The sequence below is a fragment of the Podarcis raffonei genome, chromosome 12 (assembly GCF_027172205.1).
Source record: "Podarcis raffonei isolate rPodRaf1 chromosome 12, rPodRaf1.pri, whole genome shotgun sequence".
In the NCBI taxonomy this organism is placed as follows: Eukaryota; Metazoa; Chordata; class Lepidosauria; order Squamata; family Lacertidae; genus Podarcis; species Podarcis raffonei.
The window spans coordinates 43,844,708-43,864,645 of NC_070613.1; the positions used below are offsets into that span (position 1 = coordinate 43,844,708).

General features: G+C 43.6%; 2 protein-coding genes across 3 annotated transcripts in view; one reads left to right on the top strand and one right to left on the bottom strand.

Moving 5' to 3' along the window:
* TGFBR2 (transforming growth factor beta receptor 2) overlaps window positions 1-5,416 on the top strand; it is a 70,534-nt gene extending 65,118 nt beyond the window's left edge. The window contains exons 6-7 of the mRNA XM_053359498.1: window positions 1,549-1,676; window positions 2,854-5,416. Of these exons, the coding sequence (XP_053215473.1) occupies window positions 1,549-1,676; window positions 2,854-3,033 (308 nt within the window). The 3' untranslated portion in view covers window positions 3,034-5,416. The remainder of the gene's footprint in view (window positions 1-1,548; window positions 1,677-2,853) is intronic.
* A 9,499-nt stretch (window positions 5,417-14,915) lies between these two features.
* Window positions 14,916-19,938, bottom strand: part of GADL1 (glutamate decarboxylase like 1) — a 96,527-nt gene continuing 91,504 nt past the window's right edge. For both annotated transcript variants that reach the window (XM_053359499.1, XM_053359501.1), the window contains exon 15: window positions 14,916-16,670. In XM_053359499.1, coding sequence (XP_053215474.1) covers window positions 16,497-16,670 — 174 coding nt within the window. In that variant the 3' untranslated portion in view covers window positions 14,916-16,496. The remainder of the gene's footprint in view (window positions 16,671-19,938) is intronic.

Consider the following 19,938-nt stretch of genomic DNA (forward strand, 5'->3'; position numbering starts at 1 on the left):
ATTTAGCTCAACCTGTAATAAGTTGATTTAAAAACAAAACCCACAGTTCTGTAACACAAGAAGGTACTTGAAATGTGAGTAAGAAGTGTTAGCCACCAGTTAAACCAGCACAGTAATGTTAGTTACTTTGAATGCAGGGCTAGTAGGACTTTGCCAGTACTGTACATATTATTACTTCAGGGTTGCAGACTTGGTTGTCGTTACAGCTTAGCTACATTTCTTAAACTTGCATTATTAGTAGTATTGCTTTCCCAGCTTCCCCCAGTGCTAACTTGGGGTGGGGTGGGGGAAGCAGCAGAGAAGACCAGTCTCTTAGATCCAGTGCAAGAGAGTCATTCAGCTTGTGAGTAAATTCTACATACATTACAAAAAAAGCACAACAATTCCTACATTATATGGAATCAACTGTAATTGCTCCTCTTCAGCCGAATGTTTGAGTGGTTAACATAGTTTTTAAATAACAGTAGATCTGATGATAGCACTTTTCCACTTGAAGTACACAACATCCTGAATAACAAAATTAAGACAGGCCTGTGCACGTGCAGCCGCCACCCCAACCCCTCTCTTTGTCCTCAATCTGTTCCACAGCTGTGGGACCCCTGCTTCTTAGCAAAATCTCAAAAAAATATCCAGCTTTAGCATTTACCTGAAGTACTGCAAGACCTCCCGTTTTGGGCTGGGCCTTAGTTATACATGCACATGGAGATAGTTGGGACTTAAATCTTGTCAGGATCCTGTGAGTTTTGCCTTGGCTTGTTTCGTTTTCAGATTTTAGTTTTATTTGTTGTTTCTCATTGCCACAGTCAATTTTCATCCTCCAGCAAACAGAAACAAGACTTGATCCCTGGCTGCTTATCTGGCCTGGATATGCCTTGCTCAAATATTGATCGACAGAACCTTTGGCTAGTCAAACTCAGTTTTGAACTGGAGGTGAAGCTGCCCAGGTCCATCATTGTCCATATAGATCTCTTTTAGGTAGATATTATTAAAAGGGATGTGGGTGGCGCTGTGATCTAAACCACAGAGCCTAGGACTTGCCGATCAGAAGGTCGGCGGTTTGAATCCCCACAATGGGGTGAGCTCCCGTTGCTCCTGCCAACCTAGCAGTTCGAAGGCATGTCAAAGTGCAAGTAGATAAATAGGTACCACTCCGGCGGGAAGGTAAACGGTGTTTCCATGCGCTGCTCTGGTTCGCCAAAAGCGGCTTAGTCAGGCTGGCCACATGACCCGGAAGCTGTACACTGGCTCCCTTGGCCAGTAAAGCAAGATGAGCGCCGCAACCCCAGAGTCGTCTGTGACTGGACTTAACGGTCAGGGGCCCCTTTACCTTTACCTTACTAAAAGGCAGCTAGGCAGATCTTGGAAGTGAAGGAAATAGGACTAGAGGAAATAGAGAGCTACAATCCTGTGTTTGTGTGGTGCTGGGCAAACGACAAAGTATAAGACGTTGGCAGATTCCACTTATGTGAAGGAGAACAAAACTTAGCTCCACCAGAATCTTGGCCTTCAAACCTAAATGTCGTCTGTTTCCTTTCCTTCTCTTGACAGAGGTGAAAGACTACGAGCCGCCGTTTGGTTCTAAAGTACGGGAGCATCCTTGTGTGGAAAGCATGAAGGATAACGTATTGAGGGACAGGGGACGGCCAGAGATTCCTAGCTCATGGCTCAACCATCAGGTAAGAGACTGAGTCCTTCTTGCCTGGCATATTGGCTTCTATTTGGTGGCTCCAATCCTACTGACGGGTGACAGGATTGTCGGCAACAGCTCCGTATCTCCTGGTGATATCCTCTCCTCCTGCTTTGCAGTTTCTCATTGAGATTTACTGTCAAGGTAAGACTTAACTACATTAGAACGCAGGGCATATTTAGGCAACCTGTGACCCCCAGGGGTATCCAGTCAGTTTAGTGACTGGGTATGTCAAAATCACACACTGTGAATTGATCTTTGGTATTTGCTTATTGTCCCTTAAGATTCTTGGTACTTTTTGCAAAATTTCAAACCCCACAGGACTTTTTTGCGTGTGCTGTAGTAGCTCTTCCATGTCCATGTTCTTCCTCCGCAGTTGCATTTTTGTGTACGCACCCATTATTCATAAAACGAAATTCCGAAATGGATTTTACAGAGCGTTCCTCCTCCTCCTCCTGAATGAAATTTGCTGCGCTACTGATTTCAAGTTAATCCTTTTAATATTTAACTTAGCTTGAATGTCCTTAATATGAAAATTACCAAGAAAATTAATATTTTCAATATTGGTTGTGCTTTTGACATTGGTCAACATCAACCATTAAAGTATGCAATTAATGCAGAACATTGTGAAGCTTTTTCTTCTTTTTTTTTAAAGAAACCACATGAAAAGAGGATAGTAGATTTCATTCTAACCCGGTTCTAATGTTGCTTATCACATCACCAAGGCAAGAACCATTCTCTTTCTTGATTTTTGCTTTTTGCTACATCTTCCCTTCCATTGAAATAAAAGGCCAGATAGCGTTGCCGTTCCTATTAATGAATTAATATGTCTGAGCCAGAGGCAAGCAACTATACAAGTGCTTGTGTCATTAAGGCCAGCAGTACATCCAGTCTTAACGAGGCTGGGATTAACCCTTTGATTAGAGGATAAGGCCCCAACAGTGGGATTCTCATTCCGGAATAATTGTCTCACATATGGTGTAAGTTTAGTGCACCATAATTTCTTAAGCATCACTAAGCCTTCTTTCAGCGCAGTAGCACCAATACTGTGTGAGGAGATTCTGCATAAATATTCACCTCTTGCGAGTTGGTTGCCTTACGTTAGCTGAGTGCTTTGACGTTCAGGTGTTTTAAAATGTGTTCACTGTTTTTGCTGCGCATTTCAGGGCATCCAGAAGGTTTGCGAGACGCTTGTCGAGTGCTGGGACCACGACCCTGAGGCGCGTCTCACTGCGCAGTGCGTAGCTGAGCGGTTCAATGATTTCGAGTACCAGGACACGCTCTCCGGAAGAAGCAGTTCGGAAGAAAAGATCCCCGAAGAGAGCTCTGTGAACAGTGCCAAGTAACAGCCTGCTACAAGACAAAACTTCCACGAAACCAAAGAGAGAGAGAAAGAGAGAGGGGCTGCTCTTGTGTTCCATGTGCACAAGAGTGGAACAGGAAGAGGCGATTAGTCTCGGATGCACTTCCTGTGTCACTGAGGTTCCTGCCTCTCCCTCCATCCCGCAGCTCCAGAGAGGGCAAAGCGGCGTCCTTTGCCGTGTCATAGGAGGAACGACGCCGTTGCTTCCTGAGAACACGAGACTGTACAAAATGCCAAGAATGTTTGCACTTTATCGATGCCTGTAGATAACTATCAAAGAGCAACTTTATGTATGTAGATAGAGAGAGAGGTATGTATATAAACACACACACACACACACTCAGCAAATCTCTGCAAAGAGTCTTCCAGGAAACATAGGTATAGATAGGAAAATCCTACCAGGAATTGTATGCATGACGCCTGCTGTTATGCTGGCAGAAAAAGTGCCTTATTCATCCCACTGGAGCCTTAAAAACGATATTTCTGCAGTTGGGGGGGGGAGGGAGGATTTGGACCATATTAGTGCCTCTTTTAACATGTAACTATGCAATGGTTGTTCAGCTGGTTCTTGTATGTTTATGATGCGTTGATTCAGTGGATCTTACTGGTCTGATTCTTCTCCTCCTCTTCCCCCACCCTTCTCCTTGAATTTGGAAAATTGTCCCCACCCACTCAACTTTCATGCCTGCGCAAAAGACCATTAAGTCCTCTGCCCTTCCCTTTCTTTGAACTTTGCTGTTCCCGTTAGCAGCCTGCTTTGGGGAGAGGGCAGGTTCCCCGACCCCTCCCCAGCCTCGCTCTCTGAAATCAGGCAGGGCCCAATTATAATCGAAACAGATGTTTTGCATTTGCCGTGCCTTCTGACACAAAGTAGACTTCTCCCCTCCCTTTTCTGGGATCGGTAACATCATGTCTCGTTTCTTGAGCCCTTAAGTTCACATTTGATTTCGTGCCCGGCGCAAAAGGAGGCACAGGACGTGGACTCCTTTCCCCGAGTGTCTGGGTGTCTGCGATGCCGTGGAAAAAGATTTGCCCCGCTCTGGAGACATGCAGCGCTTTCGGTCCTCCTTAACTCGCCATTGTGAGCAACCCCTGCCTGCAGTCATCCAGAACTCTGGCAAATAAGAGCACATTCCTCTACTGATCCCCACAGGCGTGACTTACATTCTTTTAGTCTTCCAAAATATTTAGCTTTGGAGCTGGCCTCACCAGGAATTTTTAAATGACGGAATTTTGACCGTCAGTATTTTCATACGAGATCATCGGAGCTGCTCAAATTGTGTGGCTCGTCGTGGTTTCGCAGTCGGCTTCAGGCACCTTCTGTGCCTCGATGTTGTTTTCTAACAGGAATTTGCCCCAGAAACAAAAGGTGTATTACAAGTGCAATGCTTTTATCATACAGGTCACAGATACATTTCTTTTTTCTCTCTATTGTGTATCCAATAATAGGGAAATTGGGGAGGGGGCAAAGAGAAGTATATTCACATAGGAATTATAAATTTATGGGGGAAAATATTTATTTTTAAAAGCTTTTTGCATCTGCTTTTATATTAATTTTTAAAGAAATATTTAAGCATTAAGTGGGGCAGGAGCTCAATAATTAAAACGGAGTCGAGGTTTAATAGCAACAGGCTATGTACTGAACTGTGGAGCTACTGGAAAGACGGGTTTATACTGGGATCATGTTCCTAAGCAGATCTGGAGTGAAGTGACCTCTAGTGGGGTTTCCCACCAAAAAACTGCTACGCTAGGAAAGGAAAAGGAGGAGCTTTGCCCCACAAACCAGAAAGTTAGGGTGCCATCTGCATTACAGATCTAAACCACTAGTTTCAGAACTGGCATAACTTTCAGGCCTTCCTCCATAACCACAACTTTGGGTTGGAGTAAGTTCCCAGAGTTCCTGAACTGAAAATTGTGGAAACTTACTTTGAGATGGTTTCAGAAGAAGGTTAGACAAACACGTGAGATAAAAGGCTATGAACAGCCGACTAGTCCTCATGGCCGTAGGCTAGTTCCCAGGTTCAGAGCAAGTTTGTCCCAGAACGTCACTTGCTGAGACAAGGCTCAAACTGATTCAGTACTGGTTTAAATTGGCAGCGTAGACTTGCCCCTGGGTCTCCGCTGTGTGCGTTGTGCCTGATATTTGTCACGCAGCGGCAAACACTTAAGAGAGCGCCCAGTAGCTCCTGGCAACTCTTTTAACTTTCTTTTGTACTATTTACATGTAAAGGGATTCCCCCCCTCCCATTCTTCCGCGGAACCCTTTCACTGTATGAAAATAGGAATGTGAACATATATAACCTTGTTTATTCGAGCGTCTCGAGCACTTACCGTATTTTTGTATAAATAAAATGTTTCAGATTAAATGAGGTTATGGTTTTATTTTAAAAGGCCCTTATCTGTCAAAATCCCCACAACCTCTTCTTTTCAGAGGGGGAGCGATCATCAGGTGGACTCGGTCATCAGATTTCTCTCCAGCAGTCCATATGAAGAGACTAGTATCCTTTTTCTGTGTTCTGTTCATTTCATACCCATGCTCTGCACATAACAGCCTCTGTGATTAAGAGGACTGGCTGGTTAAACATCAAAACATATTTAAAAATTGTCCAGTAGCACCTTAGAGACCAACTAAGTTTGTTCTCAGTATAAGCTTTTGTGTGCATGCACACTTCTTCAGATACACTGAAACAGAAGTCACCAGACCCTTCTATATAGTGGGAGGGTGGGGTGGGGTTTTTCTTTAAAGGGTAGTAGGAGATGGGGGATTGACTCAATGGGTATGGTAAACCTGGTGACGACTGTTAATGACTGCAAATAGTTATTAGGTAACGACTGCAATTAGTATGATAAACAGGTTTACCATACCCATTGATCACTGCAGATGGTGACAGCAGTCACGAACTCCTGCTTCTTGGGAGAAAAGTGATGACAAACCTAGACAGCATCTTAAAAAGCAGAGACATCACCTTGCCAACAAAGGTCCGTATAGTTAAAGCTATGGTTTTCCCAGTAGTGATGTATGGAAGTGAGAGCTGGACCATAAAGAAGGCTGATCGCCAAATAATTGATGCTTTTGAAGTATGGTGCTGGAGGAGACTCTTGAGAGTCCCATGGACTGCAAGAAGATCAAACCTATCCATTCTTAAGGAAATCAGCCCTGAGTGCTCACTGGAAGGACAGATCGTGAAGCTGAGGCTCCAATACTTTGGCCACCTCATGAGAAGAGAAGGCTCCCTGGAAAAGATCCTGATGTTGGGAAAGATGAAGGGCGCAAGGAGAAGGGGACAACAGAGGATGAGATGGTTGGACACTGTTCTCGAAGCTACCAGCATGAGTTTGACCAAACTGTGGGAGGCAGTGGAAGACAGAAGTGCCTGGCGTGCTCTGGTCCATGGCGTCACGAAGAGTCGGACATGACTAAACAACAACAACAAGGTGCTACTGGACAATTTTTTAAAAGTTTGTTATATGTTTCGACTGTGTCAGACCAACACGGCTACCTACCTGGGTTAAACATCGACAAGGAATGCTGAAGTTCTAAATAACTCGCACAGCTTTTTTTAATAATAAAAAAGTGCACTATGTGGTCTCGGGGCAGTAATTGTGTGTCAGGTTCTGATCCCTCCATCTGCAAAATGGGAATTCTAGGTATACATTATGCATGGGGTCATTATCGGGATGAATAATTTACACATACAAGCCCCTCAGTCCTTTCATTTGGAAACCGTGGTGTCAGAGAGTCTGCTTCGGAGTCTGGTTTCAAACAATTTGCTGGGTCCCCTGTACAGGGAAGGTCGTGTAAGGTCAATAACTTTTGATGACTACCCTGATGACTACGCTTGCTCCTGGCATGTTCTCATTTTAGGTATGGTACTTTTTCGGTGCGGTGTGTGTGTGTGTGTGTGTGCGCAGAAAAGATTTCAAGGGCAAACTCAGCCAGGAGATGGTTTGTATGAAAGCTGAATGAATGAAGTTAATAACACTACACACAGAAAGAATTGCATTATATACTGTTTTGTTCTTCTGGATTATATAGATAACACAATTGGGTAAATCTAACTAATGGGGCTGCCTAATTGGTGAAAGTGTGTATTACAGAATCCCATTTTAGAAATATCAGAGAGAGAGAAAATATTAACTGGCTTCAACTTTTTTAGATATATTCTTGATTGAAATATGGAAAAAACCACCTAATTACAAGTGCACTGAGCACATGGGTACTATTTCTTTTTGTGTCTTAAACTGTGTTTCGACTCTGACGGGTTGTCAAAACTACGAACTAAGAAGGGTTTGAGGAAACATGTTTTTGTGGAAAAGCTCACCAGTCACGATTTCGTAGTGCTGTTGCAAAACTGCAACTCCCAGGGTTTTTGGGAGGGAGTCGACTGTGAAAACGCTTTCAGACTCCTCGGTTGTAGTGAAGTTGTGCTCCTGAGTTCTGTTGTGCCCAAGTTATTTAGGACTTGGATCATAGTACAGTACAGATGTTGAAGGACTTGAGTGTAATGTAAAGGAGTGGTAGACCACACTGCTGTGCTTGCAGGAGCTACCAAGGAGATTAAATCAGTTCCACACTTGGGAAGTGAAAGAAAAGCAGTTTTGTTACTCTGCTAAAAAAAAAAAAAAAGCACATCTGTTTTGCTGTTCTCCATAAACCACATTTGCCTCATTACATTCATGTTGTCGCAGTGCTTGTGTAGTCTTGCTTTAAGTGTTTTGGTGCTGCTTGCTATGGCAGCAGAGGTTTTCTCTAGGGCTGCAATACGGGCATTGGTGAACCTACCCCAAGCCCAAAAGAAATGCTGAAACTTGGAGTGGCAGGAAGATAAAGTTGAGGCAGCCACTGAAAAGACCTCTGCTGCCATTGAATGGCATGAAAGACAGGAATGAATGGGTACAAGTGGGAAGAAGAAGAAGAAGAGTTTGGATTTGATATCCCGCTTTATCACTACCCGAAGGAATCTCAAAGCGGCTAACATTCTCCTTTCCCTTCCTCTCCCACAACAAGCACTCTGTGAGGTGAGCGAGGCTGAGAGACTTCAGAGAAGTGTGACTGGCCCAAGGTCACCCAGCAGCTTCATGTGGAAGAGCGGAGACGCGGACCCGGTTCACCAGATTACGAGTCCACTGCTCTTAACCACCACACCACACTGGCTCCAGTGAACTGGGAGCAGTGAAAAGTTGGATCCATTCATGCATCGGTGTGTTGGTTTCAGCATCGGAGGGAAACTGATACGGCTTTATTTGGTTCAATTTTTCATGGATTCCAAAGGAATCCCTGTTCCACACAGAGGGCATTTAAAACAGTCTCTCTCTGCTTGTTTCATTAAGATCTCATTGGATGGCTGTAGCTCAGTGGTAGAGCATCTGTTTGCATGCAGGTTAAATCCCAGGCGTGTCCAGGTAAGCCTGAAATCCTTCTGAGTTAAATGGACCAGTGGCTTGGGATAGGATAAAGGGATTTCCTCTGTCCCTATTTGTGTTCTGCTGCTTATGTTTGAATGCTTTCATTCTTGCTTGGTTTATGCCTTGTGGCAGAAACAACGAACGAGAGTGTTGGTAACTCTCATAACACCGGTCCTGAGAGATTTGCATTGGCTCCCAGTACGTTTCTGAGCACAATTCAAAGTGTTGGTGTTCACCTTTAAAGCCCTAAACGGCCTCGGTCCTGTATACCTGAAGGAGCGTCTCCACCCCTATAATTCAGCTCCAAGGTTCAGCACCGAGGGCCTTCTGGCGGTTCCCTCACTGCAAGAAGTGAGGTACAGGGAACCAGACAGAGGGCCTTCTCGGTAGTGGCGCCCGCCCTGTGGAACACCCTCCCTTCAGATGTGAAGGAAATAAGCAGCTATCTTCTCTTTAAAAGACATCTGAAGGCAGCCCTGTTTAGGGAAGTTTTTAATATTTAATGCTGTATTGTTTTTAACACTCGATTGGAAGCCATCCAGAGTGGCTAGGGAAACTCAGCCAGATGGGTGGGATATAAATAATTTATTATTATTATTAGTAGTAGTATTAGTATTGGTATGAAGGCATGAACTTGGCGGTAAACATGCATCTTAAAAATTATAAAAAAGTAAGAGTTGGTGAAAGGCTCTACTGCAACCTGTAGAAATGGATTTAGAAAGGTGTAAAAGCTGATTGGTCATAAGGATCTTCATATATAGAAAGAGGGGGGGTGGAGGAGTCTTAATTTAATTTAATTTTTTTTTAAAAAAGCCCAGCCACATGAAATCCATTCATACATTTTAACATTACTGCTGGTTTTCCATACAGGGGGGGAAGAAGGGAGATTTCATTCCAGGCCCCAAATAACCCCCAGAGGGACATCTGTGGCGAACTGTGAAGGTTGCCGATGGCCAAAGCATCTCTTGGGAGAGCCCCTTTAAACTAGTAAGATATGCAAGACACACCTATCGTAGGCTGTACCAAATATATATTCAGATCATGTTCGGATTTGCTTATTCTTTTCGCTGCTCAGTCATCAGACAGTAATCCTCCCTATAAGAAATGTGTGGATATATATAGGCTAACATGAAAAATGCACAATGATTTTCAAAGGCGCATGTCGGGTGTTAGGCTCATTACAATGGATTACTGTCAGACTCTTTTGACATCACAAGGTAAACAAGTGTTGTCACAACGAATGAAGGCATGTTAAGACGAGGCTTGGGGAATAAACCTGCAAGCTCTTTTGGCCTTGAAAAGAAGGTAGAGCAATATCTCCAACACATTTTCCAATCAGCTTGTTTGCATGCCGTTGTCATCCTATAGATGTATTCCATACCTATTTTTTGCTGGCAGCCTTTAATTAGCATGTCAATCACAACTGCAGTTTAAGAATCTTTTCCCCCCTGATAGCATAAAGCAAGGCTCACTAGCATAAAGTTGTGGGAAATGGCAAACTAGTTTTAATGTGATGGAAAACTTTCCTCCTAACTCATTATTACCATTAAAAAGCTACCTCCCAACAGGTCAAACTGTTTGCCCATCTAGTTATACTCAAGACTGGCAGTGGCTCTCCAGATATCTTGGATAGAGATCTTTCATACTGCCTGATCCTTTTGACTGGAAATGCACTGCACCTGAGATTTGTGTGTGCAAAACATACTTTATATTGAAAGTTCAACAGCAAGAATCATTCAGTTTGTAACTTAAGAGTCAACTCTGTTATCGGTCAGGCAGCTAGCCAAGAGGAGGAGGAGGAAGGGAGGTGTTGCTTAGCAACCAGTGAAGGTGGCATGATCTTTAGTGACGAGAAGCCTACTTGTGTTCAATTTTCCGGGGCAATAATAATAATAATAATACCTTTTTTCAATGTACAACCTGTGTACAATGAAATTGCAAGGGGCAAGGCTGGTGTATTTGCCAAATAGGGCATTGCCCTGCCAACCTCAGTTTGCCCTCAGCTAGTCCCAATCTGCCCCTTTTCTACTTAAAAACCCGCCCCTCAGTCTTGGTGTAGTCATTGCAAAACTCAGCAGGGAGGAGAATGGGGGCAAAACTAGCATTTGTTAGCTCTGGTGCCACCTAGTGTTTATCTCCCTGCTTCCCACTCCTCCACTTTTATGTTGGGCGGCTTTTGAAGAATTGCTGTTTGCTGGTAGCTGTTCATGGTTTCTTTTATTGCTTTTTTATGATTTAGGGGTTAGTTTGACAGCTTTCTGATGACTAGTTTCCTATTGGTGTATTGGTTCCTTTTGAAACCTGGCTCTGACGAGACCGAGTTATGTGTTTTAATAAAATAATAAATAAATAGAGCGGGTTCCGTTTCTTTTCTAAACATGATTCTCAGTAAACTAATTATTGTGTTAATTATGGGAATGGATTTTATAATCACAGCAGCTCCTGCAGCAATCATAACGTGGCCTGCAGAGCCGCAAACTTCACTAGTAATTATTTTGCGGGAGCGCATTAAAGGCAATGCTGAACAAATCTGCATACATTAGTAATTCCATCTCCCGCCCCATGTTTCTCGTATGACTTCTGTTTCAATGACTATGTTAATTGACAGCCGGAAGTAATGGAGAAGAAATTGCACGCATTCTTTAAGCTGCATGTACTTCCATTTAAATTGACAGTGTTTATTTATCTTTTTTGTTATTTTTGAATTGGCAGCAGAATTAAGCATTCTAAGCTATGTTCATTTCCCATAGGTGCACGTTAACCGCAGCAAGACTTTGGTCTAGATGCCGCTATAGGCACCAAATGCAACTCTCAGTTACCGAAGGAGCACTTGACACCTCTTGCTTAGAACGTCAGGTGAGCAGAGCGAGGTTATTCCACTTAAGGAAGCATCGCCTCTAGAGAACGAGCTTATGCCAATTTGTAGGGCCTGCCCATCCATGAGGCAAGGTTAGGTGACTGCCTCAGGCGGCAGGAGCCACAGATTCAGTATTCCTCCTCTACATTGGCCTCTTTGTGAAATAGGTGCTGGTCTTCTCCCACCCTTGTTCCTGATGCGTCTCCACCCGCATCGTTCTGCCCGGACACTGAGGTCCAGCTCTGGGGTTCTTCTGGTGGTTCCCTTGCTGCGAGAAGCCAAGTTACAGGGAACCAGGCAGAGGGCCTTCTCGGTAGTGGCACCCTCCCTGTGGAATGCCCTCCCACCAGATGTCAAAGAGAAAAATAACTACCAAACTTTTAGAAGACACCTGAAGGCAGTCCTGTTTAGGGAAGCTTTTAATGTTTAATAGGTTATTGTATTTTAGTGTTTTGTTGGAAGCCGCCCAGAGTGGCTGGGGGGACCCAGCCAGATGGGCGGGGTATAAATAATAAATCATCATCATCATCATCATCATCATCATCATCATTATTAAGATAGTCACTTACCCCTTCTTGCCTGGCAATGCCATTTAGTGGTTGGCCTCAGGTGCCAAAATTGTCTTGGGTCATCCCTGCTGATCTGTCCCTTCTACAAGTGCTTTGTTGAATGGAAGCTAGAGGCTATTAACTTTCCATTTGCTGAGTTTTTCCATCTCCTCCGTATCGCTCATTTACAGCGAGAACAAAACGCAGAGGATACAACTTATTAAATGTCTTTCCCGTTGTCCTGTCACCCACTGTTAATTTGGTCTTGCATAAACTTAGCAAATCAATATTGCCCCTGTGACCCTGTGCAGGTTCTGCACTCACCAAAGGTTTAAAGAAATCCCAAAGCACTTGCAAGAAGCAGGGGGAAGAAATGAAGTCTCGTTCACGGGTGATAAAAGCTTTTTGAGAACTGAGGGGAGGGGGCAGATATTGGCACAGCGCAGGAAAATAAGCTTCAGGGAACTGGGTATAGTCTTCACCTCTCAGCCTGAGCAGTGTTGTTGCTGAGAAAATCAGGAAAATTGGGTGCTATATCCACTCACACCAGCTCTTGTATTTACTGCAAAATGGTTCAGTGAGATTAAGCAACAAAAGCTTTGATTGAGACTGGTCAGAGGGGCTGGGAGCATCGATTGTAATTGCCTTATAATGGACACTGTATTACTTCTGAATTATCGTTGCATGGTCATCTCTTTACCTGCACTCAGCTACATTAATCAGCCAAATCTATCTTATGTTAAGTGATAAAAGCAAACTAACTCAGGACGCAACTATGTTTCTGAGGTGCTGGTTATTACAGAAATGGGATAAAAAAGCAGCTACGGTGGTACCTCGGGTTAAGAACTTAATTCGTTCTGGAGGTCCGTTCTTAACCTGAAACTGTTCTTAACCTGAGGTGCCACTTTAGCTAATGTGGCCTCCCGCTGCCGCCGTGCGATTTCTGTTCTCATCCTGAGGTAAAGTTCTTAACCCGAGGTACTATTTCTGGGTTAGCGGAGTCTGTAACCTGAAGCGTCTGTAACCAGAGGTCCCACTGTACTAACATTTCCTTATTATAATGAGCACTGCCATTGTTTATTAAATTCGGAATCCCCTTAACTTTTTCTTCCACACAAGATGCTACACTGAGACTTTAGAGGTGTGAACATAGGAGCCAACTAGTAGGGGCTGAGGGGTCTTTGCCCCCCCGTAAAATATTTGAGGGGGCCGGGCCCCAAAGTTGATGGGCATTGTCATTCAAATGGTGGGCGTGCACTGCGTCATGTGGTCAATTATGCAGGGTGGGGCTTACATTTTATTGAAGTTGCTAGCCCTCGGTGTGGATATGCAATGTTAAGAGAGATGATTCATCCACTGTGCTTTGCAGCGTTGCTGGGGAACCTGTGGCCTCCCAGATGATGTTGGACTCGCCTTCCCATCCTCCCTATCCTGTGGCCACGGTGGCTGAATTTGATGGGAGTTGGAGTCCAACAAGGCCACAGATTTTAAGTGACTTCCTCCACGGAAATCAGTTGCCGAGACTGGTTTTAATTTTCTTGCTGCTGAGCAAAATTGCTGTATTTTTCCATTTCATCTTAATAGTAGTCCTGCTTAATTATTTTCAAGTAACAAAATTAGTGCAGCGGGTAATTTAACATTTGAAGCAAAAGGATCTAATTTTGTACGTCTTGGTTTAATTTTTTTTTTTAAAAAAATATATTTTCCCCACGTTACACAATGCATTTGCCAACCAGAACAGCTTCAAGTTCATCCAACCTGCAATTAGCGTGTTTAATCATGACATAGTGAATTTGTGTGCAATTACATTATTTGTACAATTACAATGTTTCAGCATGTAGTAATAACATTTTTGCATAGGATAGTGGCCAACCTGCAGGTGTAAATAAATAGAGTGGATACTTTCCAGGCACTTGAAAACCTGCCTGGATTTGCTGACAAAATTAAGGAATAAGATTATTTCAGATCCACAGCGATAAGTAAGAAGGGGAAAGAATTTGGCCAGCTGGAGCAGTTGCAACGACACATTGTGTGCTAATTCAGAAATAAAAATTGAATGTAGCATAAGCTTATTATCCAAGCTGCCAGTGAAAGACCAAAGCAGTTTGGTTTCTCGGTCATTCTAATGGTTTTTTTAAACTCCTGCTCATGACAGAATCCTCTACGGGTGGTGCTGTGGTCTAAACCACTGAGCCTCTTGGGCTTGCTGCTCAGAAGGTTCGCGGTTCGAATCCCCGCGACGGGGTGAGCTCCCGTTGCTCGGTCCCAGCTCCAGCCAACCTAGCAGTTCGAAAGCACGCCAGTGCAAGTAGATAAATAGGTACCACTGCAGTGGGAAGGTAAACGGTGTTTCCATGAGTGCTGCAACCCCATAGTCGCCTTTGACTGGACATAACCGTCCAGGGGTCCTTTACCTTTTACCTTTTTTACCTACACATCATTTCCTTGCTCATAGGACTACATGTTGGTGGGTTAAAGTCTGGCCACAGAAAGGGCAGCAAAAGCAGGCATAGCAATTCCTTGGAAGCACGTGAGATCTGAACTTAGGGACAGGAATGGATGCTCTATACCCAAAGGACTGTTCCAGACATTTAAATGGAGGTACAACCAAGGGGTGAAGAACGCACTCTCTCCCCTGCAGTGAGTGATGGAAAGCCTGCTGACAAAGGGACTGACTCAATTTGTTGGTATATTTCCATCCCACCTTTCTTGCAAGGAGCTCAAGGTGGAAAACATGGTCTTCCATCTCCCCGTTTTATCATCACAACAACTCATTGAGCTTCCTGTCTGAGTGGGGACTACAAAACAAGACAACAAAATAGCTTCTGAGTAGGTAAGTGAGAACAGCAGGCTCATCACCAGCACCCCAGGGCAGTATATATAAATTGATTTAATATTTAAATGGTAAGAAGGGGTCCATCAGAAGGAAACTTCCCCCGGGGCCTACTCAGGCCTAAAACTAGTTCTGGGAAGCTGAGAAATATGTGAGGTCCCTCTTTAACAAGTTTTCAAGCTCCTTTTTTTAAAAAAAAGAAGAAGAAGAAATAGTCTGGATTGGTTTCTAAGAGTTATCAATGCCATTTTATTCAAAGATTCAACTAAGAACACACATATTTTGCACATAATGTGCTGCTACAAAAAGCACTTCTAGGCAATTTGTTATGCACTATACGTATCATCACATAGATCTCACAGAAGCAGGTAAAATACAGATCTCTAATAAATTAATCATTACACCATGCTTGCAACTATAGCAAAACTTCTACATACAGCAATAATGGAAGAACAAGACCATGAATTACAAAGCAATTGGTTAAAACACACAAATAAACAAATTAAATAGAATGGATTAAACCTAGTATGGGTCTTTTCAGCTTCACGAAAGTATTTACTGTAAAACTATGTCTCTAAATATTATGGACAAATTTCAACTTATTACACACCTATATTTTTTTTTTAGTGTAATCCCTCCATTTATACTCTGCTCAAGTGAAATTTGATAGTTTTTACATCTTTAGAAACACACCAGTGGATGAATCAATACAGTAATCCTTACCTTAAATAGCCACACAGCATAGAAAAATACAACTCTAGGAGATATATACACACACGTACACATGTGGAATTTATTTAACTTCAATAGGCCTCTAAAATGCTTAAGAAATACCTTCCTGATGTTTTAGCAGTAGAAATTTAATACAAACTGTCTTAGAAACTGTGTACAATCCCTCTGACCCAAGATAAAAAGAGAAAAGGATGACGTGTAAATTACAATAGGATGGATTCAGACTAAATCACACTTGATGAACTTAGATCTCATTGAAGTCATCACCCACTTTCCCCTCCATTTTAATGGTACCTAAGTAAAATTAACTTAGTCTTGCCCCAACCCAGTAATTTGTATGTAACATTTTGGATGCTTCCAGGAAAAAATGGTGGATGGTAATTAGTGCACAACACTTAATTTCCTAGTTCATAAGAAGAAGAAAAAACTCTTGCATAAGTACAGCCCACCAATCCTGAACATCTAATCTTCACAATGCATATAAAGGTACTTTTTTACTTAATACCCACTGATCTAAACCTGGCCCTACTACAGCGATGGCTTAACTCCATTCACTTTAACTAATTTATAACAATATATGTTAGCAGTTAATGGGGGCCCATTTTTAGCATTCAGTTATCAGCCAATGACATATCAATGTTAGACACAAAATGTCTAGTTTTGAAAAGCACCGGCTCTTTATTACAAGCAAGGCTACAGAGAATTGACCACCACTTCTCCAGGCATTCCTGGCAGTGGCTTCAGCCAGCTGGGCATTTATCTATGGATTACATGGTCTAATACCATTCATGTCGCAAACATTCTTACAGTACAACCCTAGACATGTCTACTCAAAGGTCAGTCCCCTAGAGTTCAAGGAGGCTTACTCCCAGAAAACTGGGTAGGGGGGTGGCTAACCTCTGGCCTTCCAGATATTGTCGGACCCCATCTCTCACCAGCCCCGGTCAGCATGGCCGATTGTCATGGATTATGGGAGTTATAGTCCAGCAACATTTTGGAAGGCCACAGGTTGGGCGACAATGCCGTAAACTCTGCACAACTAAGGAAAGCCTAGCACTGTGAAGCATCAACTACAAGTCTTTGCCTAGTGAGTCAATCTCGTCGAGCAGGAAGTCCATGTCCTCTCGGCTCACCTGGGGGCTGATAATGACCTGGCGGAAGAAGTTGACTTTGCCACGATGCGGCTGGTAGCCCAACATCATGCTGCCTTTCTTCATCAATCTCTCTTTAATGATGGGTGCAACCTGAAGGAAGAAAGGAAGGAAGGGAGTCATATATTAAGAAGAAGAGAAGAGTTTGGATTTGATATCCCGCTTTATCACTACCCGAAGGAGTCTCAAAGTGGCTAACATTCTCCTTTCCCTTCCTCCCCCACAACAAACACTGTGTGAGGTGAGTGGGGCTGAGAGACTTCAAAGAAGTGGGACTAGCCCAAGGTCACCCAGCAGCTGCATGTGGAGGAGCGGAGACGCGAACCCGGTTCCCCAGATTACGAGTCCACTGCTCTTAACCACTACACCACACTGGCTCTCCTGCAAAGTAGTACAAAGCAACAGACTGTAAAGGGGCTCAAGTAGGCAAGAAAGGGTTGAAATCCTTTAAAAGAAATGAAATAAGGGGGAGAATTAATAATAATAATAATAATAATAATAATAATAATAATAATAATTAATAATAGTAATAGTAATAATAGAATTGATATACTGCCCTATACCCAGAGGTCTCAGGGTGGTTCACAGGGAAGAATCCACATGTATGTATCAAACCTTACATATGCTTGGTTTGATAAGAACCTGCAAGTTTGTACTGGCCTCCTTAAAATCTTAGGCTCTGCTTGTTTGCTCAACCAAATCTCCCCCTTCCACATTGCTTCTACATGTGGAATTCTGTCCCACAAACACATCCTGGCTGGCTGGTGAACCCAGAAACCGACCTCCCTCCCCCCCCCCACACACAGGGAGATGTGTGCACAACATCACATTGGCAGGATCATGCCTCATATCAGTTAGCAGAATTAAAAACTATGGTTTAGATAAAGGGAGAGGGGGGAAATGCAACAAGGGAGCTAAAACTAACATTATAAAACATTATAAAACAAGCGCAATAAAATATACATGGCACCTCTTTATGGGTGGTAGCATACATGTTCAAAAGCACAAGGTGCTCACTGTTTAATACCCAACCCATTACGTTACAAAACTCAAAATAGTTCGCTGTGGATCTGCATTGTCATTGGCAGAAAATGACAATTTTGCAATGAGCAGCTAGAACCTTATTGGCACAAAGGTGGAGAACAAGTACAGTGCCCACTAAGGAAGGATGGCGGTGTAAAATGTTTGAATATACTGAACTGGCTGGTCTGATGAACAGGATAAGAGAAAACGAAGATAAGGAATATAAGGTGGAATGGATAAGGAGGAATGGATAATGTTTATTGAATATTTTAAGAACCAGTATAGACAAATACATGGCTTAGCAGGTCTCGAGTAAATCCACCAGAGTTGAAATAGATGCGAGTATTTAATAGATAACAAACTGGATGATTAAAAAGATGTGGATTATGCGGAGTAGCAGAAAAGCAAAGGAATAGGGGAAAGTGTGGAAGGGAAGTCATATGGTATATGTATACATGCTATATTTGGTACAAAGTTGTAAGTGGGACAGGGGGAGGGAAGGGTATGGGGGTTAAATATGCTCTGTTCCCGTTTTTGAAAATGCAAATAAAAATAGAATAAAAAAATTTCTGGCGCACCGCTTATTTTGTTATTACCTTCGTTTTTCTCAGTCAAAAGAATACACACAAGCTACTCAATTAGTTAATGTATCGAGAAAGAAATGTTGGATTAAAAGGTATCACTTGTAAATGAGAACTACAAGGGTTAGATTCTGCTCCCTGATACAATCTCACTTCAAAACAAGCAATGCTGCTTTAGATTTATGTGTGCGTGTGTCAATGAAAAAGAACAAGTGGCCTTACAAGAAGTGTAGTTTTGGGAGTTGGGTGTCGTATCCAATGGAATGGGACATTCCATAGTGGAGTCACCAATTTGGGCGGGTCCCATCTCTGCAATACGCTGACTATAATGCCTGCTGGAGCACTGTACAGCCAAAGGCTGCCTCAGCTGAGGACAGCTGGTCCAATTTGTAATGTCTGGTAAAGGTGGAAGATGACGACCAGGTGGCTGCCCTACAAATGTCCAACATGTGCCAGAATGTGAGATGGACGGGGTAATTTAAGGGACTCGTAAAGCCATGAAAGGGACGCAGGTGGTGCTGTGGGTTGAACCACAGAGCCTAGGACTGGCCGATCAGAAGGTCGGCGGTTTGAATCCCTGCCACAGGGTGAGCTCCCGTTGCTCAGTCCCTGCTCCTGCCAACCTAGCAGTTTGAAAGCACGTCAAAGTGCAAGTAGATAAATAGGTACCACTCCAGCGGGGAGGTAAATGGTGTTTCTGTGCGCTGCTCTGGTTCGCCAGAAGCGGCTTAGTCATGCTGGCCACATGACCCGGAGGCTGTACGCCGGCTCCCTCGGCCAATACAGCGAGATGAGCGCCGCAACCCCAGAGTCGGTCACGACTGGACCTAATGGTCAGGGGTCCCTTTACCTTTTTAAAGCCATGAAAATATAGGCCTTAATCCACCTCACTAAGGTTGCTTTGGAAACTTTAACCCCTAAGGTAGACGGGTGAAAGGATACAAATAAAGAGTCAGTTTTCCTCTATGGCAGCCATTAAAACAGCAAATAGGCACGCACATAAACAGACAGACTCTGATTTTCACCAAAATCCCGTGGACCGGGAGGAGGATTATAGAAATTCAGCCCCAAAAGTCTCTGTTTGCCACTCCGTGAACCAGGAGAATAAGGGGGCAAAAGCCTCACGCCAAACCACTCAACTCCGATTGCCACATCGTGGACCGGGAGTGGGGGGAAACAGAAGCTAGACACACTCTCCCCGTCACAGCTACTGACCAGGAGGATAAGGATGAGGGCAGGCACTCCGTCACCGCCAAAGCAAACCGGGAGGCACTCAGGGCTCAATTTCAAAGGCAAATGCAATAGGAACGTTCACTCCTTTGCTCGTGTTAAAACAGCGAACCGGGAGGTGGCCAAGTCATTTTTAAATCGGAGCAAGAGAATGCAAATGCCACACCAGCAGTCACACAAGTAGCACACACACCAAAACGAAAGAAAGAAAGACAGTTGTGACCCCAGAAAAATGGGGGCAGCCACTGAGGGAAAGAAAAAGAGCACGCCAACAGAGGGCTGGCGCTCCTGAAGGCGGGAACGGCCGTTGGCGCTGTGGCAAGGGCACCGGTTCTGGAGAATTAATCAGTGTAAGTAAACAAACAACTAAGGAATAAAAGAAGGGTGGCAAATAAGCAGAACGACCAAATGTAGAGAGCAAATGAAAGGGTTTGTTTGTGGGGGGAAACACAATGCGCAGACAAAGAACTGTAAAACTAAAATGGGAATAAGGGAAATCTAAAGAAAAAAAGGAGGGTTCAGGAACT